At 44.8% G+C, this 20,082-nt stretch overlaps 1 protein-coding gene across 2 annotated transcripts in view; it reads left to right on the top strand.

Annotated features, from left to right (window-relative positions):
* The window catches only part of LOC139366565 (arf-GAP with Rho-GAP domain, ANK repeat and PH domain-containing protein 3-like), a 72,241-nt gene that overhangs the window by 49,881 nt on the left and 2,278 nt on the right, over window positions 1–20,082 (top strand). For both annotated transcript variants that reach the window (XM_071104210.1, XM_071104211.1), the window contains exons 13-31: window positions 744–894; window positions 1,808–1,912; window positions 2,379–2,532; window positions 2,729–2,831; window positions 3,106–3,304; window positions 3,608–3,671; window positions 3,922–4,085; window positions 5,859–6,071; window positions 8,226–8,334; window positions 9,661–9,808; window positions 10,063–10,131; window positions 10,232–10,306; window positions 12,470–12,587; window positions 14,135–14,263; window positions 14,456–14,592; window positions 14,740–14,858; window positions 15,261–15,324; window positions 15,521–15,664; window positions 19,626–19,664. In XM_071104210.1, the coding sequence (XP_070960311.1) occupies window positions 744–894; window positions 1,808–1,912; window positions 2,379–2,532; window positions 2,729–2,831; window positions 3,106–3,304; window positions 3,608–3,671; window positions 3,922–4,085; window positions 5,859–6,071; window positions 8,226–8,334; window positions 9,661–9,808; window positions 10,063–10,131; window positions 10,232–10,306; window positions 12,470–12,587; window positions 14,135–14,263; window positions 14,456–14,592; window positions 14,740–14,858; window positions 15,261–15,324; window positions 15,521–15,664; window positions 19,626–19,664 (2,304 nt within the window). The remainder of the gene's footprint in view (window positions 1–743; window positions 895–1,807; window positions 1,913–2,378; window positions 2,533–2,728; window positions 2,832–3,105; window positions 3,305–3,607; window positions 3,672–3,921; window positions 4,086–5,858; window positions 6,072–8,225; window positions 8,335–9,660; window positions 9,809–10,062; window positions 10,132–10,231; window positions 10,307–12,469; window positions 12,588–14,134; window positions 14,264–14,455; window positions 14,593–14,739; window positions 14,859–15,260; window positions 15,325–15,520; window positions 15,665–19,625; window positions 19,665–20,082) is intronic.

Here is a 20,082-nt window from a genome sequence, read left to right as displayed (position 1 = left end):
CCCTTATGGAGGGACCCTACCCTTACAGTAGAAACACATGGAGGGACCCTACCCTCACAGTAGAAACACATGTTGGGACCCTACCCTTACAGTAGAAACACATGGAGGGACCCTACCCTCACAGTAGAAACACATGGAGGGCCCTACCCTCACAGTAGAAACACATGTTGGGACCCTACCCTTACAGTAGAAACACATGGAGGGACCCTACCCTTACAGTAGAAACACATGGAGGGACCCTACCCTTACAGTAGAAACACATGGATTTCACGTGATCACATGTGAATTTAATGTGATTACACGAAACGTGATCACATGTGAAGCCTTCCAAAAAACACTTCTAGTCGAAATATGTATCCTTACATACTTCTGTAAGGATACACATTTAGACTAGATGGTATTGGTGGTAGTTTTAGTATCTGTAACCTATCATGCAGCTAGACATTTACCCCAACAATAATGACATGGAATGTGCTTTTGAAACTAAAACAATTAGAGTAGATAAAAGGGGGGGGGGGTGGATTCACATTTAGGGGGGCAGTTGAATGGAGAGGGGACTTTTTGGAATTTGGGCTGAATGTCTGTCCCCGTGACTGTGGATGCTTTTAGTGGTGTGTGTGGTGCGTCAGCCTAATGCTTTCCTCTCTCTCTCTCTCTCTCTTTCTCTCTTTTCTCTCTGTCTCTCTCTCTCTCTCTCTCTCTCTTCTCTCTTTCTCTCTCTCTCTTCTCTCTCTACCCTGCAGGTTCTGTGTACTGCTGTGACCCAGCAGAACCTGCTGAAGACAGTCACCCAGATCTTCACCGAGGCAGAGGCGGTCCGATCCCGCCTCGCTGCCTCTAATGGATATGACAAGCATCTGTCTCAGGAATACTCCCGCTCACAGGACACCTCGGGTAAGGCAGGGGGAAAGGCTTTATCTGCCTCCTGGACATTATTTTTACTGCGTTATGTCACTATTATGCGACCGTGCAGTATAAGGTATAAGGTCGTGTACTCAGCAACCGGCAATGGTTTGATAAAGAAACCCAGATAACCATCCAAAAGGTTATCATCAGAACATTTGTCTGTCCAGTTTGTGAAATCTATACATACATTTTTATATCTCTGGGTTTTTAAATGTAATTTAAGAATTCTGTGAAATTATTTAATCGTAGAGCTATTTGGGGCGGCAGGGTAGCCTAGTGGTTAGAGCGTTGGACTAGTAACCGGAAGGTTGCAAGTTCAAATCCCCAAGCTGACAAGGTACAAATCTGTTGTTCTGCCCCCCGAACAAGGCAGTTAACCCACTGTTCCTAGTCCGTCATTGAAAATAAGAATTTGTTCTTAACTGACTTGCCTAGTTAAATAAAGGTAAAAATTCACCAAGAGCTGCTTTTCTGGAAGTGTTTGAGTGTTTTGTTGCAGGTTTGTGTATCCTGGAAGCGTTTTGCTAGCCGAGCCTTTGTGATGTGACAGTTGGGTCTTCCTCTGTATGTTCGCCTGTAGAGCTGCTGGAGTAAAAGATTAACAGAGTTCGAGCTTTCTCTGTTCAAACAGCACAACTAGAATAATGGAGGGGAAAAACACATTTTAAAAACAGAAACATTTCTAAACAACACATCCGCATTTCAAAGAATAAGTTAAATGAAATGAAGCATCGCGTATGTATGTATCGTCTTGTAAATGTGTTTTATTATGACTTATTCATGAAAGGTATTATAAAGTTTGACTTAATGTTTTGCCCTGTTTGCCTTAGACCACAACGTGATGGCTAGACTCAACACTTGTCCATGTCTTCTTCATGTTGTTCTCTGCTGTTTTCCTCAGACCACAGTGTCTATGATGAGATTATGCAGGCCGTGCTGCACTCCGGCTACCTCTACAAGTCAGCCTCAATGAACAAAGGGACATTATCCAGGAAAACCAGAGAAGGTAGGTAGGTGTGTGTGTGTGTGTGTGTGCGTGTGCGTGTGCGTGTGTGTTGATGGGTGCTAACAGCACACCACTTGGCACGGGTTGAATAGAGGAATACTGCCTCCTCAGTAACATCAGTATAAAGGCCTGTAGAGAACAAAGTACTTTATACGACCAAATACTGACTGGGCCAATTCTGTTAGGAAATACACTACTCACTGTTAGTGGCTGGAGTCTCTACAGTAAAACAAGAGTTTTGTGATTTAGAAAGTTACTCATAGTTACTTGTAGTTTATTTCTCTTTAAAAACACAGCCCGTCATAAAATTATACCTCGAGGTACCTCGATTTCCCGTCTTCATTGCATTTGTTCGCTCTAATAGCCGAAAGATGGAGATTCTGAAGTATGGCAAAGCATGACTATCAAGAAAGTAACAGGCTATATTTTTGCTGTTATCCCCCCCCCCCCCCCCCCCCCCCCACAGATTTCCAGAAGTACTGGTGCACGGTGGAGAGGTCTCTTCTGTTCTATGAGTCTGACCGATGTCCTGATCCTAGCATGAAGATCAACGTCAAAGACATCGTCTGTCTGGGAGTCAGCAGGCCGGACTCCTGCAACAACAACGGCTTCATTGACAGGTTAGAGGACCAATCATGGCACAGTAACTAATGTAGGCGGCCAATCACACTGTCTGTCTCAAACACGCACGTGGAAAGGATACATTTAGCATGAAATGGTAATACCACTGCCACTCAATGTACAGGCCAATGTACAGGCCAATCTACCAACTAGTGTTGATCTAATGCCCTTCACGTATGTTCCTGTGTGTTGTAGGTTTCTCTATACGTTTCAACTGTACCTGTCCTCAGAGAAGCTCTATCAGTTTGGATTGGAAACTCCTGATGCACTGCAATGTTGGGTCAAGGCCATCGGAAAGGTATGAGATTACTTTCTATCCCCAAAGAGTGCAATGCCTGCACACTGATACGGCCAATTCTCAGCTTTACTGGTGTAGTTAGAGCCCTCCAGCTCACAACGTTGTAATGTCCCTCTGCATGCATAAAGCCCCCCCCCCCCCCCCCCCCCCCCCCTTTACAGTGAAGTGTGCCCTCCTTTCTAACCAACACCATCTATGTACTGTACTAGCCTGGGATGTCTCTGTTCAGTGTTCCCCCTTGTATTTGAACCACTTCCTGTGTTGTCTTCCTCAGGCCGCCACACCTTTAAGCTGCCACTGCCTGCTAGCGAGGGAGTTTGAGCGGGTGGGAGTCCTGCGTTACAAGGCCATGCGAGACCCTTCTCAGTGGAAAGTGGGATATTTTGTCCTTCAGAAGTCTAACCTCTTCATCTGCCCAGGGAACGACGGAGCAGCTGAGGACATTATCAACCTTAAACGTCTGCAAGAGCTCAGTGAGTCTCCTGTCCTGACCAAAGCTTTACGGGCACTGTGTGGTAATGCAGTTGCTCAAATACTGTTTGGCAACTCCTTACTGAAACATTGACCATGTTATGTCCCAACTAGGGATTGCAATAAAGCTGCCAACAAAGGAAGTACTATAGTCATTCAAAACCCGTCTGACTATAAAGAGAGAGCCTACTGCCAGCTTGAGACATTTCTCTGCCTTAACTACACCAAGCACTGTTTTCTTTGAGCAACTGTCTGCTGATGAGTGATTTGGTCCGTCTTCCATTTGTTCTGTGTTTGTCTCCTAGGTATAGTAACTGAGAACCAAAACCATGAGAAGAAGGAAATTCTGGTTTTGGTTGAAAAAGGAAGGTTGGTTTTCAGTCTCTTCCTGTTTTAATTCATTACATATGTAATTACACAAGTATGTCAACATATCAAGGCTAGTTTGACACCTAAAGTATACCCAGCTAGGGGGGAATGGAAATTTCAGGATGAGAATAATTTGACCATGGAAATAATTTTTTTGGGGGGAGCTGGATTGAGTGATTTTACAGTAGTGATTTTCTCTGAAACTTCACCTCTTGAATATCGACATGTCCCCCCCACCACCCCACCCCAGAACGCTACACCTCCAGGGGATGGGTCGGTTAGACTTCTCCCTGTGGTATGCAGACATCCAGAGAGCGGCTGGAGGGAAGGGCAACACCCTGAGAGAACAGCAGCTCAGCAGGAATGATATCCCCATCATCGTAGACAGCTGCATCGCCTTCATCACACAGTATGGTAAGGGAAGAATCTGGGTATTCTACTCCATTACACAGTATAGTAAGGGAAGAGTCTGGGTATTCTACTCCATCACACAGTATAGTAAGGGAAGAGTCTGGGTATTCTACTCCATCACACATTATAGTAAGGGAAGAGTCTGGGTATTCTACTCCATCACACATTATAGTAAGGGAAGAGTCTGGGTATTCTACTCCATTACACAGTATAGTAAGGGAAGAGTCTGGGTATTCTACTCCATTACACAGTATAGTAAGGGAAGAGTCTGGGTATTCTACTCCATCACACATTATAGTAAGGGAAGAGTCTGGGTATTCTACTCCATTACACAGTATAGTAAGGGAAGAGTCTGGGTATTCTACTCCATTACACAGTATAGTAAGGGAAGAGTCTGGGTATTCTGCTCCATTACACAGTATAGTAAGGGAAGAGTCTGGGTATTCTACTCCATCACACAGCATAGTAAGGGAAGAGTCTGGGTATTCTACTCCATTACACAGTATAGTAAGGGAAGAGTCTGGGTATTCTACTCCATTACACAGTATAGTAAGGGAAGAGTCTGGGTATTCTACTCCATCACACAGTATAGTAAGGGAAGAGTCTGGGTATTCTACTCCATTACACAGTATAGTAAGGGAAGAGTCTGGGTATTCTGCTCCATTACACAGTATAGTAAGGGAAGAGTCTGGGTATTCTACTCCATCACACAGTATAGTAAGGGAAGAGTCTGGGTATTCTACTCCATTACACAGTATAGTAAGGGAAGAGTCTGGGTATTCTACTCCATCACACAGTATAGTAAGGGAAGAGTCTGGGTATTCTACTCCATCACACAGTATAGTAAGGGAAGAGTCTGGGTATTCTACTCCATTACACAGTATAGTAAGGGAAGAGTCTGGGTATTCTACTCCATTACACAGTATAGTAAGGGAAGAGTCTGGGTATTCTACTCCATCACACATTATAGTAAGGGAAGAGTCTGGGTATTCTACTCCATTACACAGTATAGTAAGTGAAGAGTCTGGGTATTCTACTCCATTACACAGTATAGTAAGGGAAGAGTCTGGGTATTCTACTCCATTACACAGTATAGTAAGGGAAGAGTCTGGGTATTCTACTCCATTACACAGTATAGTAAGGGAAGAGTCTGGGTATTCTACTCCATTACACAGTATAGTAAGGGAAGAGTCTGGGTATTCTACTCCATTACACAGTATAGTAAGGGAAGAGTCTGGGTATTCTGCTCCATTACACAGTATAGTAAGGGAAGAGTCTGGGTATTCTACTCCATTACACAGTATAGTAAGGGAAGAGTCTGGGTATTCTACTCCATCACACAGTATAATAAGGGAAGAGTCTGGGTATTCTACTCCATTACACAGTATAGTAAGGGATAGAGGATTCTGCATTTTCCAGTGATCTTGTGGATCCACAGCATTTAATACATTTTCAGTGGAGGTAATCCTTTATATTAAAGTATACAATACTTTAACAGGACTCTCATATATAGGGGGTTTATAAATAGTTAATCCATTCATTATAACTCTGCAGTGGCCTGTAAGGGTTTCTGAAGGGTTTCTTCAGTTTAACTGTACTTTACGCCAGCCAGAGACGGCCTAGGAACAGTGGGTTAACTGCCTGTTCAGGGGCAGAACGAGGGTCGGGGGTTTGAACTTGCAACCTTCCGGTTACTAGTCCAACGCTCTAACCACTAGGCTACCCTGCCGCCCCGATGACTGATGTACTGGATCTGATGTGTGATCTGCTCGTCAGGTCTGGGTCACGAGGGGATCTACAGGAAGAACGGAGCCACGTCCAGGATCAAACTACTGATGGAGGAGTTCAGGAACGATGCTCGCAACGTCAAGCTCCGGATCGGAGATAACTTCATAGAGGATGTGACTGATGTCCTGAAGAGGTTCTTCAGGGAGATAGACGACCCCATCTTCATGGCTGACCTGCATCAGCTATGGAAGGAGGCTGTCAGTAAGTACAGGTGTCTCTGGTGGCAAAAAGAGATTTAATCTCAGTGAGACTAACATCTTTTAATAAAGGCTGTAATCTCAGACAGCGCACATGAAGCTATTATTTTGTTTCTGTCACTGACTTAATCGGATCAAAGTTCATTTGTCACGTGCGCTGAATACAACAGGTGTAGTAGACCTTACAGTGAAATGATGAATACAACAGGTGTAGTAGACCTTACAGTGAAATGCTGAATACAACAGGTGTAGTAGACCTTACAGTGAAATGCTGAATACAACAGGTGTAGTAGACCTTACAGTGAAATGCTGAATACAACAGGTGTAGTAGACCTTACAGTGAAATGATGAATACAACAGGTGTAGTAGACCTTACAGTGAAATGCTGAATACAACAGGTGTAGTAGACCTTACAGTGAAATGCTGAATACAACAGGTGTAGTAGACCTTACAGTGAAATGCTGAATACAACAGGTGTAGTAGACCTTACAGTGAAATGCTGAATACAACATGTGTAGTAGACCTTACAGTGAAATGCTGAATACAACAGGTGTAGTAGACCTTACAGTGAAATGCTGAATACAACAGGTGTAGGTAGACCTTACAGTGAAATGCTGAATACAACAGGTGTAGTAGACCTTACAGTGAAATGCTGAATACAACAGGTGTAGTAGACCTTACAGTGAAATGCTGAATACAACAGGTGTAGTAGACCTTACAGTGAAATGCTTACTTACAGGCCCCTAACCAACAGTGCCACATGTAAGTTTTAAAAAAGGTATTAGTTGAACAATAGGTAAGTAAATAAATAAAAATAACAGTAAAAGAAGACAGTGAAAAATAACAGTAGAGAGGCTATAGACAGTAGAGAGGCTATAAACAGTAGAGAGGCTATAAACAGTAGTGAGGCTATAAACAGTAGTGAGGCTATAAACAGTAGAGAGGCTATATACAGTAGAGAGGCTATAAACAGTAGTGAGGCTATAAACAGTAGAGAGGCTATATACAGTAGAGAGGCTATAAACAGTAGTGAGGCTATAAACAGTAGTGAGGCTATAAACAGTAGAGAGGCTATATACAGTAGTGAGGCTATAAACAGTAGAGAGGCTATAAACAGTAGTGAGGCTATAAACAGTAGTGAGGCTATAAACAGTAGAGAGGCTATATACAGTAGAGAGGCTATAAACAGTAGTGAGGCTATAAACAGTAGAGAGGCTATATACAGTAGAGAGGCTATAAACAGTAGTGAGGCTATAAACAGTAGTGAGGCTATAAACAGTAGAGAGGCTATATACAGTAGAGAGGCTATAGACAGTAGAGAGGCTATAGACAGTAGCGAGGCTATATACAGTAGCGAGGCTATATACAGTAGCGAGGCTATATACAGTAGAGAGGCTATATACAGTAGAGAGGCTATAGACAGTAGAGAGGCTATAGACAGTAGAGAGGCTATAGACAGTAGAGAGGCTATAGACAGTAGAGAGGCTATAAACAGTAGTGAGGCTATAAACAGTAGTGAGGCTATAAACAGTAGAGAGGCTATAGACAGTAGAGAGGCTATAGACAGTAGAGAGGCTATAGACAGTAGCGAGGCTATAGACAGTAGCGAGACTATAGACAGTAGCGAGACTATAGACAGTAGAGAGGCTATAGACAGTAGAGAGGCTATAGACAGTAGAGAGGCTATAGACAGTAGAGAGGCTATAGACAGTAGAGAGGCTATAGACAGTAGAGAGGCTATAGACAGTAGTGAGGCTATAGACAGTAGTGAGGCTATAGACAGTAGAGAGGCTATAGACAGTAGGGAGGCTATAGACAGTAGAGAGGCTATAGACAGTAGAGAGGCTATATACAGTAGAGAGGCTATATACAGTAGAGAGGCTATATACAGTAGAGAGGCTATATACAGTAGAGAGGCTATATACAGTAGAGAGGCTATAGACAGTAGAGAGGCTATAGACAGTAGAGAGGCTATATACAGTAGAGAGGCTATAGACAGTAGTGAGGCTATATACACGGTTAGTCGGGCTGTTTGACCTAGTCGTCTTGGTCCCCTTATAGGGCTTCCACCAAGCTGTGTCACTGGTGCTCATCAGGATGTACCACAACGTATCCTTTTGAAATCTTAACTGGTTCCCGTTTGTCCCTTTTTGTATAGGAACAGCCAAGGATAAGAACCAGCGTCTGGACAGATACAAGGAGATCATCCGTAGTTTACCTAGAGTCAACAGGACTACCCTGGCTGCTCTCATCAGCCACCTCTACAGGTCATTATACCCTCAGTGTTAACAGGTCTCTCATCAGCCACCTCTACAGGTCATTATACCCTCAGTGTTAACAGGATTCTCATCAGCCACCTCTACAGGTCTGTATACCCTCAGTGTTAACAGGACTCTCATCAGCCACCTCTACGGGTCTGTATACCCTCAGTGTTAACAGGACATTCATCAGCCACCTCTACAGGTCTGTATACCCTCAGTGTTAACAGGACTCTCATCAGCCACCTCTACGGGTCTGTATACCCTCAGTGTTAACAGGACATTAATCAGCCACCTCTACAGGTCTGTATACCCTCAGTGTCAACAGGTCTCTCATCAGCCACCTCTACAGGTCTGTATACCCTCAGTGTTAACAGGACATTCATCAGCCACCTCTACAGGTCTGTATACCCTCAGGGTTAACAGGACTCTCATCAGCCACCTCTACGTGTCTGTATACCCTCAGTGTTAACAGGACTCTCATCAGCCACCTCTACAGGTCTGTATACCCTCAGTGTTAACAGGACTCTCATCATCCCCCTCCTACAGGTCTGTATACCCTCAGTGTTAACAGGACTCTCATCAGCCACCTCTACAGGTCTGTATACCCTCAGTGTTAACAGGACTCTCATCAGCCACCTCTAAAGGTCTGTATACCCTCAGTGTTAACAGGACTCTCATCAGCCACCTCTACAGGTCTGTATACCCTCAGTGTTAACAGGACTCTCATCATCCCCCTCCTACAGGTCTGTATACCCTCAGTGTTAACAGGACTCTCATCATCCCCCTCCTACAGGTCTGTATACCCTCAGTGTTAACAGGACTCTCATTGGCCACTTCTACAAAGCCTCAAACGGGACCTGTTGTAATGTTTAGACAATATCACTGGAAACTAAGCAGAGTTGGGGTCAATTCAATTTCAATTCAGTCAACTGAAATTCACATTTTCATAACTTTTCAGTCTACTTCCTGAATTAAATGAATTAACCCAAACCCTGAACAGTAGCATTTATCATACTTCAACCTTACTGCCAAGTTGTCAACTTTTTTCATTATTTGTTCTGTCTCTCTCTCTGTCTCTCTCTCTGTCTCTCTCTCTCTGTCTCTCTCTCTCTGTCTCTCTCTCTGTCTCTGTCTCTCTGTCTCTGTCTCTCTGTCTCTGTCTCTCTGTCTCTCTGTCTCTGTCTCTCTGTCTCTGTCTCTCTGTCTCTGTCTCTCTGTCTCTGTCTCTCTCTGTCTCTGTCTCTTTCTGTCTCTGTCTCTGTCTGTCTCTGTCTGTCTCTCTGTCTCTGTCTCTCTGTCTCTCTCTCTGTCTCTCTCTGTCTGTCGGTCCAGGGTTCAGAAGTGTGCAGACCTGAACCAGATGTGTACCAAGAACCTGTCCCTGCTGTTCGCCCCCAGCCTCTTTCAGACAGACGGGAAAGGAGAACACGAGGTGAAGATCGTTGAAGACCTCATAGACAACTACCTATATGTCTTTGATGTGAGTATAGTCGAACCAGAGAAGGTCTAAGCTCAAATGCTTCACATAGAAATCAGGGTTGTGTTCCATAGGTAGAAAGCATTTTGAATGGATTGAAACGGGTACTACCTACCAGAATTTGTCCAATCAGAGCACAGATGTTCACATTCCACTGCAAACTGTTTTGCTACAGTTTGCCCTGCTGAACATGGCCCAGGTCAATCTGTTCTGTAATCTAATGAATCATTAGTAAATGTTTAATTGTGTTTGTTCAGATTGATGAGGAGCAACAGACCCAGATAGAACTGGAGCTCAGCCTCATCACCACCTGGAAGGACACACAGGTACACTGAACGAAGGATTTCTAAACCCTTTATAAAGATAAGGGTTATAACAGATTGGTTTGACAAACGCTTGTCTGTAATGAGTATCCTGTCTGTGCAGCTGTCCCAAGCAGGTGATCTGATCATTGAAGTGTACCTGGAGAAGAAGATGGCAGACAGCTGCATCACTCTCAAGGTAAGTGGAGACAGGTTATCTTCTGATTTTATTTAATGAAAGGTGCTGTTGTTATTTAGCCACATGGTGATGCCCCCCCCCCCCCCCCCCCCCCCCCCCTTCACTAGTCTCTCTATCACCTATGAGTAGCTCACCAATCAATTCTACATGTCATTAACATAAAGCTACTGGGGAATCCAACCAAAGCCATATGGACATTATCCCACCCCTGGTTAGCCACTGTTGACTTAAAACAACTTAACACAATATCTTCCTATTCATGTCCAACCAAATTGCACCGTCTGTTTGTTTGGTGCGCACGTTTGTCTATCACTCTGCATGTAGCCAGTTAGCGACGCTTATGATAACCTTCTTGTGGGTAGACAAAAACCTTTACCCCCCCCCCCCCCCCCCCCCCCCCAAAAAAAAACCTTCTCAATTAAATGCCAAGTAGTTTTACCCAACATAACTAAAGGGAAAGGGGGATACCTAGTCAATTGTACAACTGAATGCCTTCAACTGAAATGTGTCTTCAACTATATCGTGATTATTTGTATCAATTGGGTGGAGATTGTTCTGCCTTGGCACGTTCTGCAGCAGTAGACCTAACGACAGAAACATCACGATGACACATTCCTCTCTTGTTAGATGCGCAGTTGAAGGGGAATTACACTCAAACACTTTGTTTTGTTTTTTATTACAGACATTTATGGTGTCTGGTTCTGTGTAGCTATCTCTTTACGGTGTCTGGTTCTGTGTAGCTATCTCTTTACGGTGTCTGGTTCTCTGTAGGTATCTCTTTACGGTGTCTGGTTCTGTGTAGCTATCTCTTTACGGTGTCTGGTTCTGTGTAGCTATCTCTTTACGGTGTCTGGTGTAGCTATCTCTTTACGGTGTCTGGTTCTGTGTAGCTATCTCTTTACGGTGTCTGGTTCTGTGTAGCTATCTCTTTACGGTGTCTGGTTCTGTGGAGCTATCTCTTTACGGTGTCTGGTGTCTGGTGTCTGTGTGTAGCTATCTCTTTACGGTGTCTGGTTCTGTGTAGCTATCTCTTTACGGTGTCTGGTTCTGTGGAGCTATCTCTTTACGGTGTCTGGTTCTCTGGAGCTATCTCTTTACGGTGTCTGGTTCTCTGTAGCTATCTCTTTACGGTGTCTGGTTCTGTGTAGCTATCTCTTTACGGTGTCTGGTTCTCTGTAGCTATCTCTTTACGGTGTCTGGTTCTGTGTAGCTATCTCTTTACGGTGTCTGGTTCTCTGTAGCTATCTCTTTACGGTGTCTGGTTCTGTGTAGCTATCTCTTTACGGTGTCTGGTTCTGTGTAGCTATCTCTTTACGGTGTCTGGTTCTGTGTAGCTATCTCTTTACGGTGTCTGGTTCTGTGTAGCTATCTCTTTACGGTGTCTGGTTCTGTGTAGCTATCTCTTTACGGTGTCTGGTTCTGTGTAGCTATCTCTTTACGGTGTCTGGTTCTGTGTAGCTATCTCTTTACGGTGTCTGGTTCTGTGGAGCTATCTCTTTACGGTGTCTGGTTCTCTGGAGCTATCTCTTTACGGTGTCTGGTTCTCTGTAGCTATCTCTTTACGGTGTCTGGTTCTGTGTAGCTATCTCTTTACGGTGTCTGGTTCTCTGTAGCTATCTCTTTACGGTGTCTGGTTCTGTGTAGCTATCTCTTTACGGTGTCTGGTTCTCTGTAGCTATCTCTTTACGGTGTCTGGTTCTGTGTAGCTATCTCTTTACGGTGTCTGGTTCTGTGTAGCTATCTCTTTACGGTGTCTGGTTCTGTGTAGCTATCTCTTTACGGTGTCTGGTTCTGTGTAGCTATCTCTTTACGGTGTCTGGTTCTGTGTAGCTATCTCTTTACGGTGTCTGGTTCTGTGGAGCTATCTCTTTACGGTGTCTGGTTCTCTGGAGCTATCTCTTTACGGTGTCTGGTTCTCTGGAGCTATCTCTTTACGGTGTCTGGTTCTCTGGAGCTATCTCTTTACGGTGTCTGGTTCTCTGGAGCTATCTCTTTACGGTGTCTGGTTCTCTGGAGCTATCTCTTTACGGTGTCTGGTTCTCTGTAGGTATCTCTTTGGTGTCTGGTTCTCTGGAGCTATCTCTTTGCCGTCTGGTTCTCTGGAGCTATCTCTTTGCCGTCTGGTTCTCTGTAGGTATCTCTTTGCTGTCTGGTTCTCTGTAGGTATCTCCAACCATGGGTGCTGAGGAGTTGACTAACCAGGTCCTGTACATGAGGAATGTCCCAGCAGGGGAGAAGGACGTGTGGCTGACGTTCGAGGCCATATATGAAGGACAACTGGGTGAGTAGCATTATATTACCATCTCTCTCTCTGACTGGGTAAGGAGCATTATATTACCATCTCTCTCTCTGACTGGGTGAGGAGCATTATATTACCATCTCTCTCTCTGACTGAGCGAGGAGCATTATATTACCATCTCTCTCTCTGACTGGGTAAGGAGCATTATATTACCATCTCTCTCTGACTGGGTGAGGAGCATTATATTACCATATCTCTCTCTGACTGGGTGAGGAGCATTATATTACCATCTCTCTCTGACTGGGTGAGGAGTATTATATTACTATATCTGACTGGGAAATACTATAGAAAGTCTAAAAACATCTTGAAATAGCATTTAGTTCTAATAACTAAACTACCACTGTAAAAAATAAATAAAGTGAAATTATACAGTATCATGTCCTTCTGTGAAATACAAGTGGAATACAACTGGACTGTGAGAAAGTCTTCATGTTTCAAAGAGAAGCTATCCCAGAATGGTTGTTTATATTCGGTAGAGCGCCCCCTACACCCCAAAGATAAGCTATCCCAGAACGGTTGTACAGAGCGCCCCCTACACCCCAAAGAGAAGCTATCCCAGAATGGTTGTACAGAGCGCCCCCTACACCCCAAAGAGAAGCTATCCCAGAATGGTTGTACAGAGCGCCCCCTACACCCCAAAGATAAGCTATCCCAGAATGGTTGTACAGAGCGCCCCCTACACCCCAAAGAGAAGCTATCCCAGAATGGTTGTACAGAGCGCCCCCTACACCCCAAAGAGAAGCTATCCCAGAATGGTTGTACAGAGCGCCCCCTACACCCCAAAGAGAAGCTATCCCAGAATGGTTGTACAGAGCGCCCCCTACACCCCAAAGATAAGCTATCCCAGAATGGTTGTACAGAGCGCCCCTTACACCCCAAAGAGAAGCTATCCCAGAATGGTTGTACAGAGCGCCCCCTACACCCCAAAGAGAAGCTATCCCAGAATGGTTGTACAGAGTGCCCCTTACACCCCAAAGAGAAGCTATCCCAGAATGGTTGTACAGAGCGCCCCCTACACCCCAAAGAGAAGCTATCCCAGAATGGTTGTACAGAGCGCCCCCTACACCCCAAAGAGAAGCTATCCCAGAATGGTTGTACAGAGCGCCCCCTACACCCCAAAGAGAAGCTATCCCAGAATGGTTGTACAGAGCGCCCCCTACACCCCAAAGAGAAGCTATCCCAGAATGGTTGTTTATATTCTATAGAGCGCCCACTACACCCCAAAGATAAGCTATCCCAGAATGGTTGTACAGAGCGCCCACTACACCCCAAAGAGAAGCTATCCCAGAATGGTTGTACAGAGCGCCCCCTACACCCCAAAGAGAAGCTATCCCAGAATGGTTGTACAGAGCGCCCCCTACACCCCAAAGAGAAGCTATCCCAGAATGGTTGTTTATATAATATTTTTTCTGCAGAGTGCCCCCTACACCCCAAAGAGAAGCTATCCCAGAATGGTTGTACAGAGCGCCCCCTACACCCCAAAGAGAAGCTATCCCAGAATGGTTGTTTATATAATGTTTATTCTGCAGAGCGCCCCCTACACCCCAAAGAGAAGGTGCTGGAGCAGGCTCTACAGTGGTGTAAAATGGCTGATCCTAGTTCAGCTTACCTGGTGGTGAAGAGAGTTCCCAGAGGAGAGGGCATCAACATCCTCACTGGTAAATACTGCACAGCACAGAGAAAGAATAAGCTATTGAGCTTTATCTATAGAAACAATCACAATCAAAAAATATATATATTTGATTGTCGATTTTGATTTTGCTCAATTTCTTGTTGCTCTTACATTCATACGTGACATATTTTATTCGTGGTTTGTCATTGTTATACACAGTGTGATGTTCTATTCACAGCCTACAAGAGTGAGATAATGAAGATGGGAGTTCTGAAGTGTCGTGAAGATCCTCCCAAACTCCTCCACGGAAAAGTATTTCAGGAACACACCTTTCAGATCAAAGACCACAAGCTGCTACTGCTGAGGGACAAAAAGGTATTTCTGCTCTCACGTCACGGTCACATCTTGGTCATCGGCACTAATTTGGACCCGATGTAGTTATCGCAGGTGGAGCTGTGATCCGTCCGTTTATTGTCTGCCCTGTACATCTTTTCTTACTGTACGATATGTCTGTCATTTCAGAGCATCAAGCCGGAAAAGGAATGGCCTCTGAAGTCTATGAAGATCTACATGGGAATTCGAAAGAAGCTGAAACCCCCAACTAGATGGGGCTTTACTCTCATGATGGAAAAACAGCAACTGTTAGTGTTCACTTGCTACACATTATTTTGGTCATATTGCAAAGGATGTCTGGAAAATCTTCAATACAACTTTTATTGGATAAGATTGAAACATTATATGTTTATTGGACGTACAATGTTTTCTCACGTATTTGAAAATCGTCGTTGAGTTCCTCATTGTTTACTGTAGTGACTGGTTTTGCATGATATCAGACGTTATGATATGATGTAAGTGAACTACATTGTTTTTGGAGGGAGGCTGGAATGTCTTGTTTAAGATCTGCCTCTCCCCTCCCCTTTAAATGACATCTCCTTCCCCTCCCCTTTAAATGACATCTCCTTCCCCTCCCTTTTAAATGACATCTCCTTCCCCTCCCCTTTTTTAAGAGTCAATCACTGCTTTTGTGTTTTTGTGTCTCCCAGGTACCTTTGTTGCTTTTGTGAGTCCGACCTATGGGACTGGGTCACCAATTTCCTCAAAGCACAGGTATGTTGTGGAGCCTAGTTCCCCTCCCCAAGTGTCTGGCTTGTGTTGCATCACTTTTACATGATTTAGAGTTTGCTTTCCCCCATATTTTTTGGGGTATAACACCTACGATTTAGATTTGTACTTTTGTCTGTTTAATTTTATCCATTTGATTCCGTTTTTGAGTCATTTCTATTCACTTGATTGCTTCTAACAGAATGATGACCCCCGACCTCCGGTGTTGAGGCGTCACTCCTCCTCAGACATCTCCAAACAGAAGTTTGGGACCATGCCTCTAATACCAATCAGAGGGGACGGACACGAGAGCAACTCTACCATGCTGTCGGCCAATCAGACTCTGGTACGTTCCAACTGTACCATGCTGTCAGCCAATCAGACTCGGTTATGGTTCTGCAGGAGACAACCACCCACACCCTCTACCTACCCTATACTTTTAAGCCTGTCACACGCTTCCCAGTTGAAATAGTTTGCACATATATTATGATGACATTTTTGGGGGTTGTGGGTAAAAAATATTTGATATTTTTGTTTGTTTTGGTGTGGCAGTTTTTTCGGCTGTTCATGCGCACTACATTTTTTTCTTGGGGTGAGTTGAACTTCGGTAGCCGAAAAGTCTACGCCCCTTTGTCTGTGATTGGTCAACAGTACTACTCCTAGTAGGAGCTGGAACTATGGATGGGACTCTTTAATGACGTGTTTGTCGTCATCCAATGAGAGACAACTAGTTTTCATGCATATTTCTTCACATGAGAAATACTGCACCATCTTAGTCTGATGTTAAATTGGTAAAACGTCAATTATGTTGAGTAAGTGTATAATGGCTATGTTTTTGCTATGGCATCTCAAGAGGGACAAACAGTAATATTGCTGCTTTTTTTCATGTTTTTCAAACAAAGTTTTTTTTAAAGGGAGTTTTCAAGGTACAGACGTTCACTTTGCTTAGCCGAGTTCTGCTAGGAGCAAACCGAACCTAGTCTGGGGAGACTTTAGCTAACCGAACCTAGTCTGGGGAGACTTTAGCTAACCGAACCTAGTCTGGGGAGACTTTAGCTAACCAAACCTAGTCTGGGGAGACTTTAGCTAACCGAACCTAGTCTGGGGAGACTTTAGCTAACCGAACCTAGTCTGGGGAGACATTAGCTAACCGAACCTAGTCTGGGGAGACTTTAGCTAACCGAACCTAGTCTGGGGAGACTTTAGCTAACCGAACCTAGTCTGGGGAGACTTTAGCTAACCGAACCTAGTCTGGGGAGACTTTAGTTAACCGAACCTAGTCTGGGGAGACTTTAGTTAACCGAACCTAGTCTGGGGAGACTTTAGCTAACCGAACCTAGTCTGGGGAGACTTTAGCTAACCGAACCTAGTCTGGGGAGACTTTAGCTAACCGAACCTAGTCTGGGGAGACTTTAGCTAACCGAACCTAGTCTGGGGAGACTTTAGCTAACCGAACCTAGTCTGGGGAGACTTTAGCTAACCGAACCTAGTCTGGGGAGACTTTAGCTAACCAAACCTAGTCTGGGGAGACTTTAGCTAACCGAACCTAGTCTGGGGAGACTTTAGCTAACCGAACCTAGTCTGGGGAGACTTTAGCTAACCGAACCTAGTCTGGGAAGACTTTAGCTAACCGAACCTATTCTGGGGAGACTTTAGCTAACCGAACCTAGTCTGGGGAGACTTTAGCTAACCGAACCTAGTCTGGGGAGACTTTAGCTAACCGAACCTAGTCTGGGGAGACTTTAGCTAACCGAACCTAGTCTGGGGAGACATTAGCTAACCGAACCTAGTCTGGGGAGACTTTAGTTAACCGAACCTAGTCTGGGGAGACTTTAGCTAACCGAACCTAGTCTGGGGAGACTTTAGCTAACCGAACCTAGTCTGGGGAGACATTAGCTAACCGAACCTATTCTGGGGAGACTTTAGTTAACCGAACCTAGTCTGGGGAGACTTTAGTTAACCGAACCTAGTCTGGGGAGACTTTAGCTAACCGAACCTAGTCTGGGGAGACTTTAGCTAACCGAACCTAGTCTGGGGAGACTTTAGCTAACCGAACCTAGTCTGGGGAGACTTTAGCTAACCGAACCTAGTCTGGGGAGACTTTAGCTAACCGAACCTAGTCTGGGGAGACTTTAGCTAACCGAACCTATTCTGGGGAGACTTTAGCTAACCGAACCTAGTCTGGGGAGACTTTAGCTAACCGAACCTAGTCTGGGGAGACTTTAGCTAACCGAACCTAGTCTGGGGAGACTTTAGCTAACCGAACCTAGTCTGGGGAGACTTTAGCTAACCGAACCTAGTCTGGGGAGACTTTAGCTAACCGAACCTAGTCTGGGGAGACTTTAGCTAACCGAACCTAGTCTGGGGAGACTTTAGCTAACCGAACCTAGTCTGGGGAGACTTTAGCTAACCGAACCTATTCTGGGGAGACTTTAGCTAACCGAACCTAGTCTGGGGAGACTTTAGCTAACCGAACCTAGTCTGGGGAGACTTTAGCTAACCGAACCTAGTCTGGGGAGACTTTAGCTAACCGAACCTAGTCTGGGGAGACTTTAGCTAACCGAACCTAGTCTGGGGAGACTTTAGCTAACCGAACCTAGTCTGGGGAGACTTTAGCTAACCGAACCTAGTCTGGGGAGACTTTAGCTAACCGAACCTAGTCTGGGGAGACTTTAGCTAACCGAACCTAGTCTGGGAAGACTTTAGCTAACCGAACCTATTCTGGGGAGACTTTAGCTAACCGAACCTAGTCTGGGGAGACTTTAGCTAACCGAACCTAGTCTGGGGAGACTTTAGCTAACCGAACCTAGTCTGGGGAGACTTTAGCTAACCGAACCTAGTCTGGGGAGACATTAGCTAACCGAACCTATTCTGGGGAGACTTTAGTTAACCGAACCTAGTCTGGGGAGACTTTAGTTAACCGAACCTAGTCTGGGGAGACTTTAGCTAACCGAACCTAGTCTGGGGAGACTTTAGCTAACCGAACCTAGTCTGGGGAGACTTTAGCTAACCGAACCTAGTCTGGGGAGACATTAGCTAACCGAACCTAGTCTGGGGAGACTTTAGCTAACCGAACCTAGTCTGGGGAGACTTTAGCTAACCGAACCTAGTCTGGGGAGACTTTAGCTAACCGAACCTAGTCTGGGGAGACTTTAGCTAACCGAACCTAGTCTGGGGAGACTTTAGCTAACCGAACCTAGTCTGGGGAGACTTTAGCTAACCGAACCTAGTCTGGGGAGACTTTAGCTAACCAAACCTAGTCTGGGGAGACTTTAGCTAACCGAACCTAGTCTGGGGAGACTTTAGCTAACCGAACCTAGTCTGGGGAGACTTTAGCTAACCGAACCTAGTCTGGGGAGACTTTAGCTAACCGAACCTAGTCTGGGGAGACTTTAGCTAACCGAACCTAGTCTGGGGAGACTTTAGCTAACCGAACCTAGTCTGGGGAGACTTTAGCTAACCAAACCTAGTCTGGGGAGACTTTAGCTAACCGAACCTAGTCTGGGGAGACTTTAGCTAACCGAACCTAGTCTGGGGAGACTTTAGCTAACCGAACCTAGTCTGGGGAGACTTTAGCTAACCGAACCTAGTCTGGGGAGACTTTAGTTAACCGAACCTAGTCTGGGGAGACTTTAGTTAACCGAACCTAGTCTGGGGAGACTTTAGCTAACCGAACCTAGTCTGGGGAGACTTTAGCTAACCGAACCTAGTCTGGGGAGACTTTAGCTAACCGAACCTAGTCTGGGGAGACTTTAGCTAACCGAACCTAGTCTGGGGAGACTTTAGCTAACCAAACCTAGTCTGGGGAGACTTTAGCTAACCGAACCTAGTCTGGGGAGACTTTAGCTAACCAAACCTAGTCTGGGGAGACTTTAGCTAACCGAACCTAGTCTGGGGAGACTTTAGCTAACCGAACCTAGTCTGGGGAGACTTTTGACACATTAGTACCACTAATTATAGTTGATGTTTTTAACTTTGAGAAGATTTCATTAACCCAAGTTGTGTACTTCACACACAAAGCTTGTTTTTATTTTTGTATCAAGATCACTCCTTTCTGTAACCCTTTGGTGTCCAGTATGTTTATTATTCCTTATACTTCAGTATCCCCCAAATACTATCCCTTTACTGTATAGTATTCACTATGGACCAGTTTCCCTGACACAGATTAAGACTAGTTCTGGACTGAACAGCAAGTCAAAGCGTCATTTTGGAGTCCAGTAATGGGCTTAATCTGGGTCAGGGAAACTGTCTCTGCGTGTCTGTATCTCACGGGGTTGTACTGGTGTCCTTCTGTCTGTTCTCTGCAGCGAAAGCTTCACGCCAGAAGGACACTCTCCATGTTTTTTGTAAGTATACACACCCTGGTGCACTGTCATTTCAATGTTGCATGTTTGTGTTACATGCTGTTTTGAATGTTCATGCTTACCTTTATTCTGTGTGGCTCAGTTGGTAGACCATGCCGCTTGCAACATCAGGGGTTGTGTGTTTGCTTCCCACAGGGGACCGGTATGAAAATATATGCACTGCACATAAGTCGCTCTAGATAAGACCGTCTGCTAGATGACTAAAATGTAAAATATATACAGAATAAATGTGGACTTCTCCGCTCATCTAACAAGAAGCTAAGGATGAGAATGGGATGTTTATTTTGAAGGTTGCCATTGGACATATTTAACGCTCTCCTAAATTCCCTAACTAACAGTTCTCCAAAGCGCCTCTCTATCTGTGTAAATAAATTCCCTTGGTTTATACAGGGACTATATC

This window comes from Oncorhynchus clarkii, chromosome 14, assembly GCF_045791955.1.
Source record: "Oncorhynchus clarkii lewisi isolate Uvic-CL-2024 chromosome 14, UVic_Ocla_1.0, whole genome shotgun sequence".
Taxonomy (NCBI): domain Eukaryota; kingdom Metazoa; phylum Chordata; class Actinopteri; order Salmoniformes; family Salmonidae; genus Oncorhynchus; species Oncorhynchus clarkii.
The sequence above is the reverse complement of the archived record's forward strand: the minus strand, read 5'-3'. Positions and strand labels throughout refer to the sequence as shown.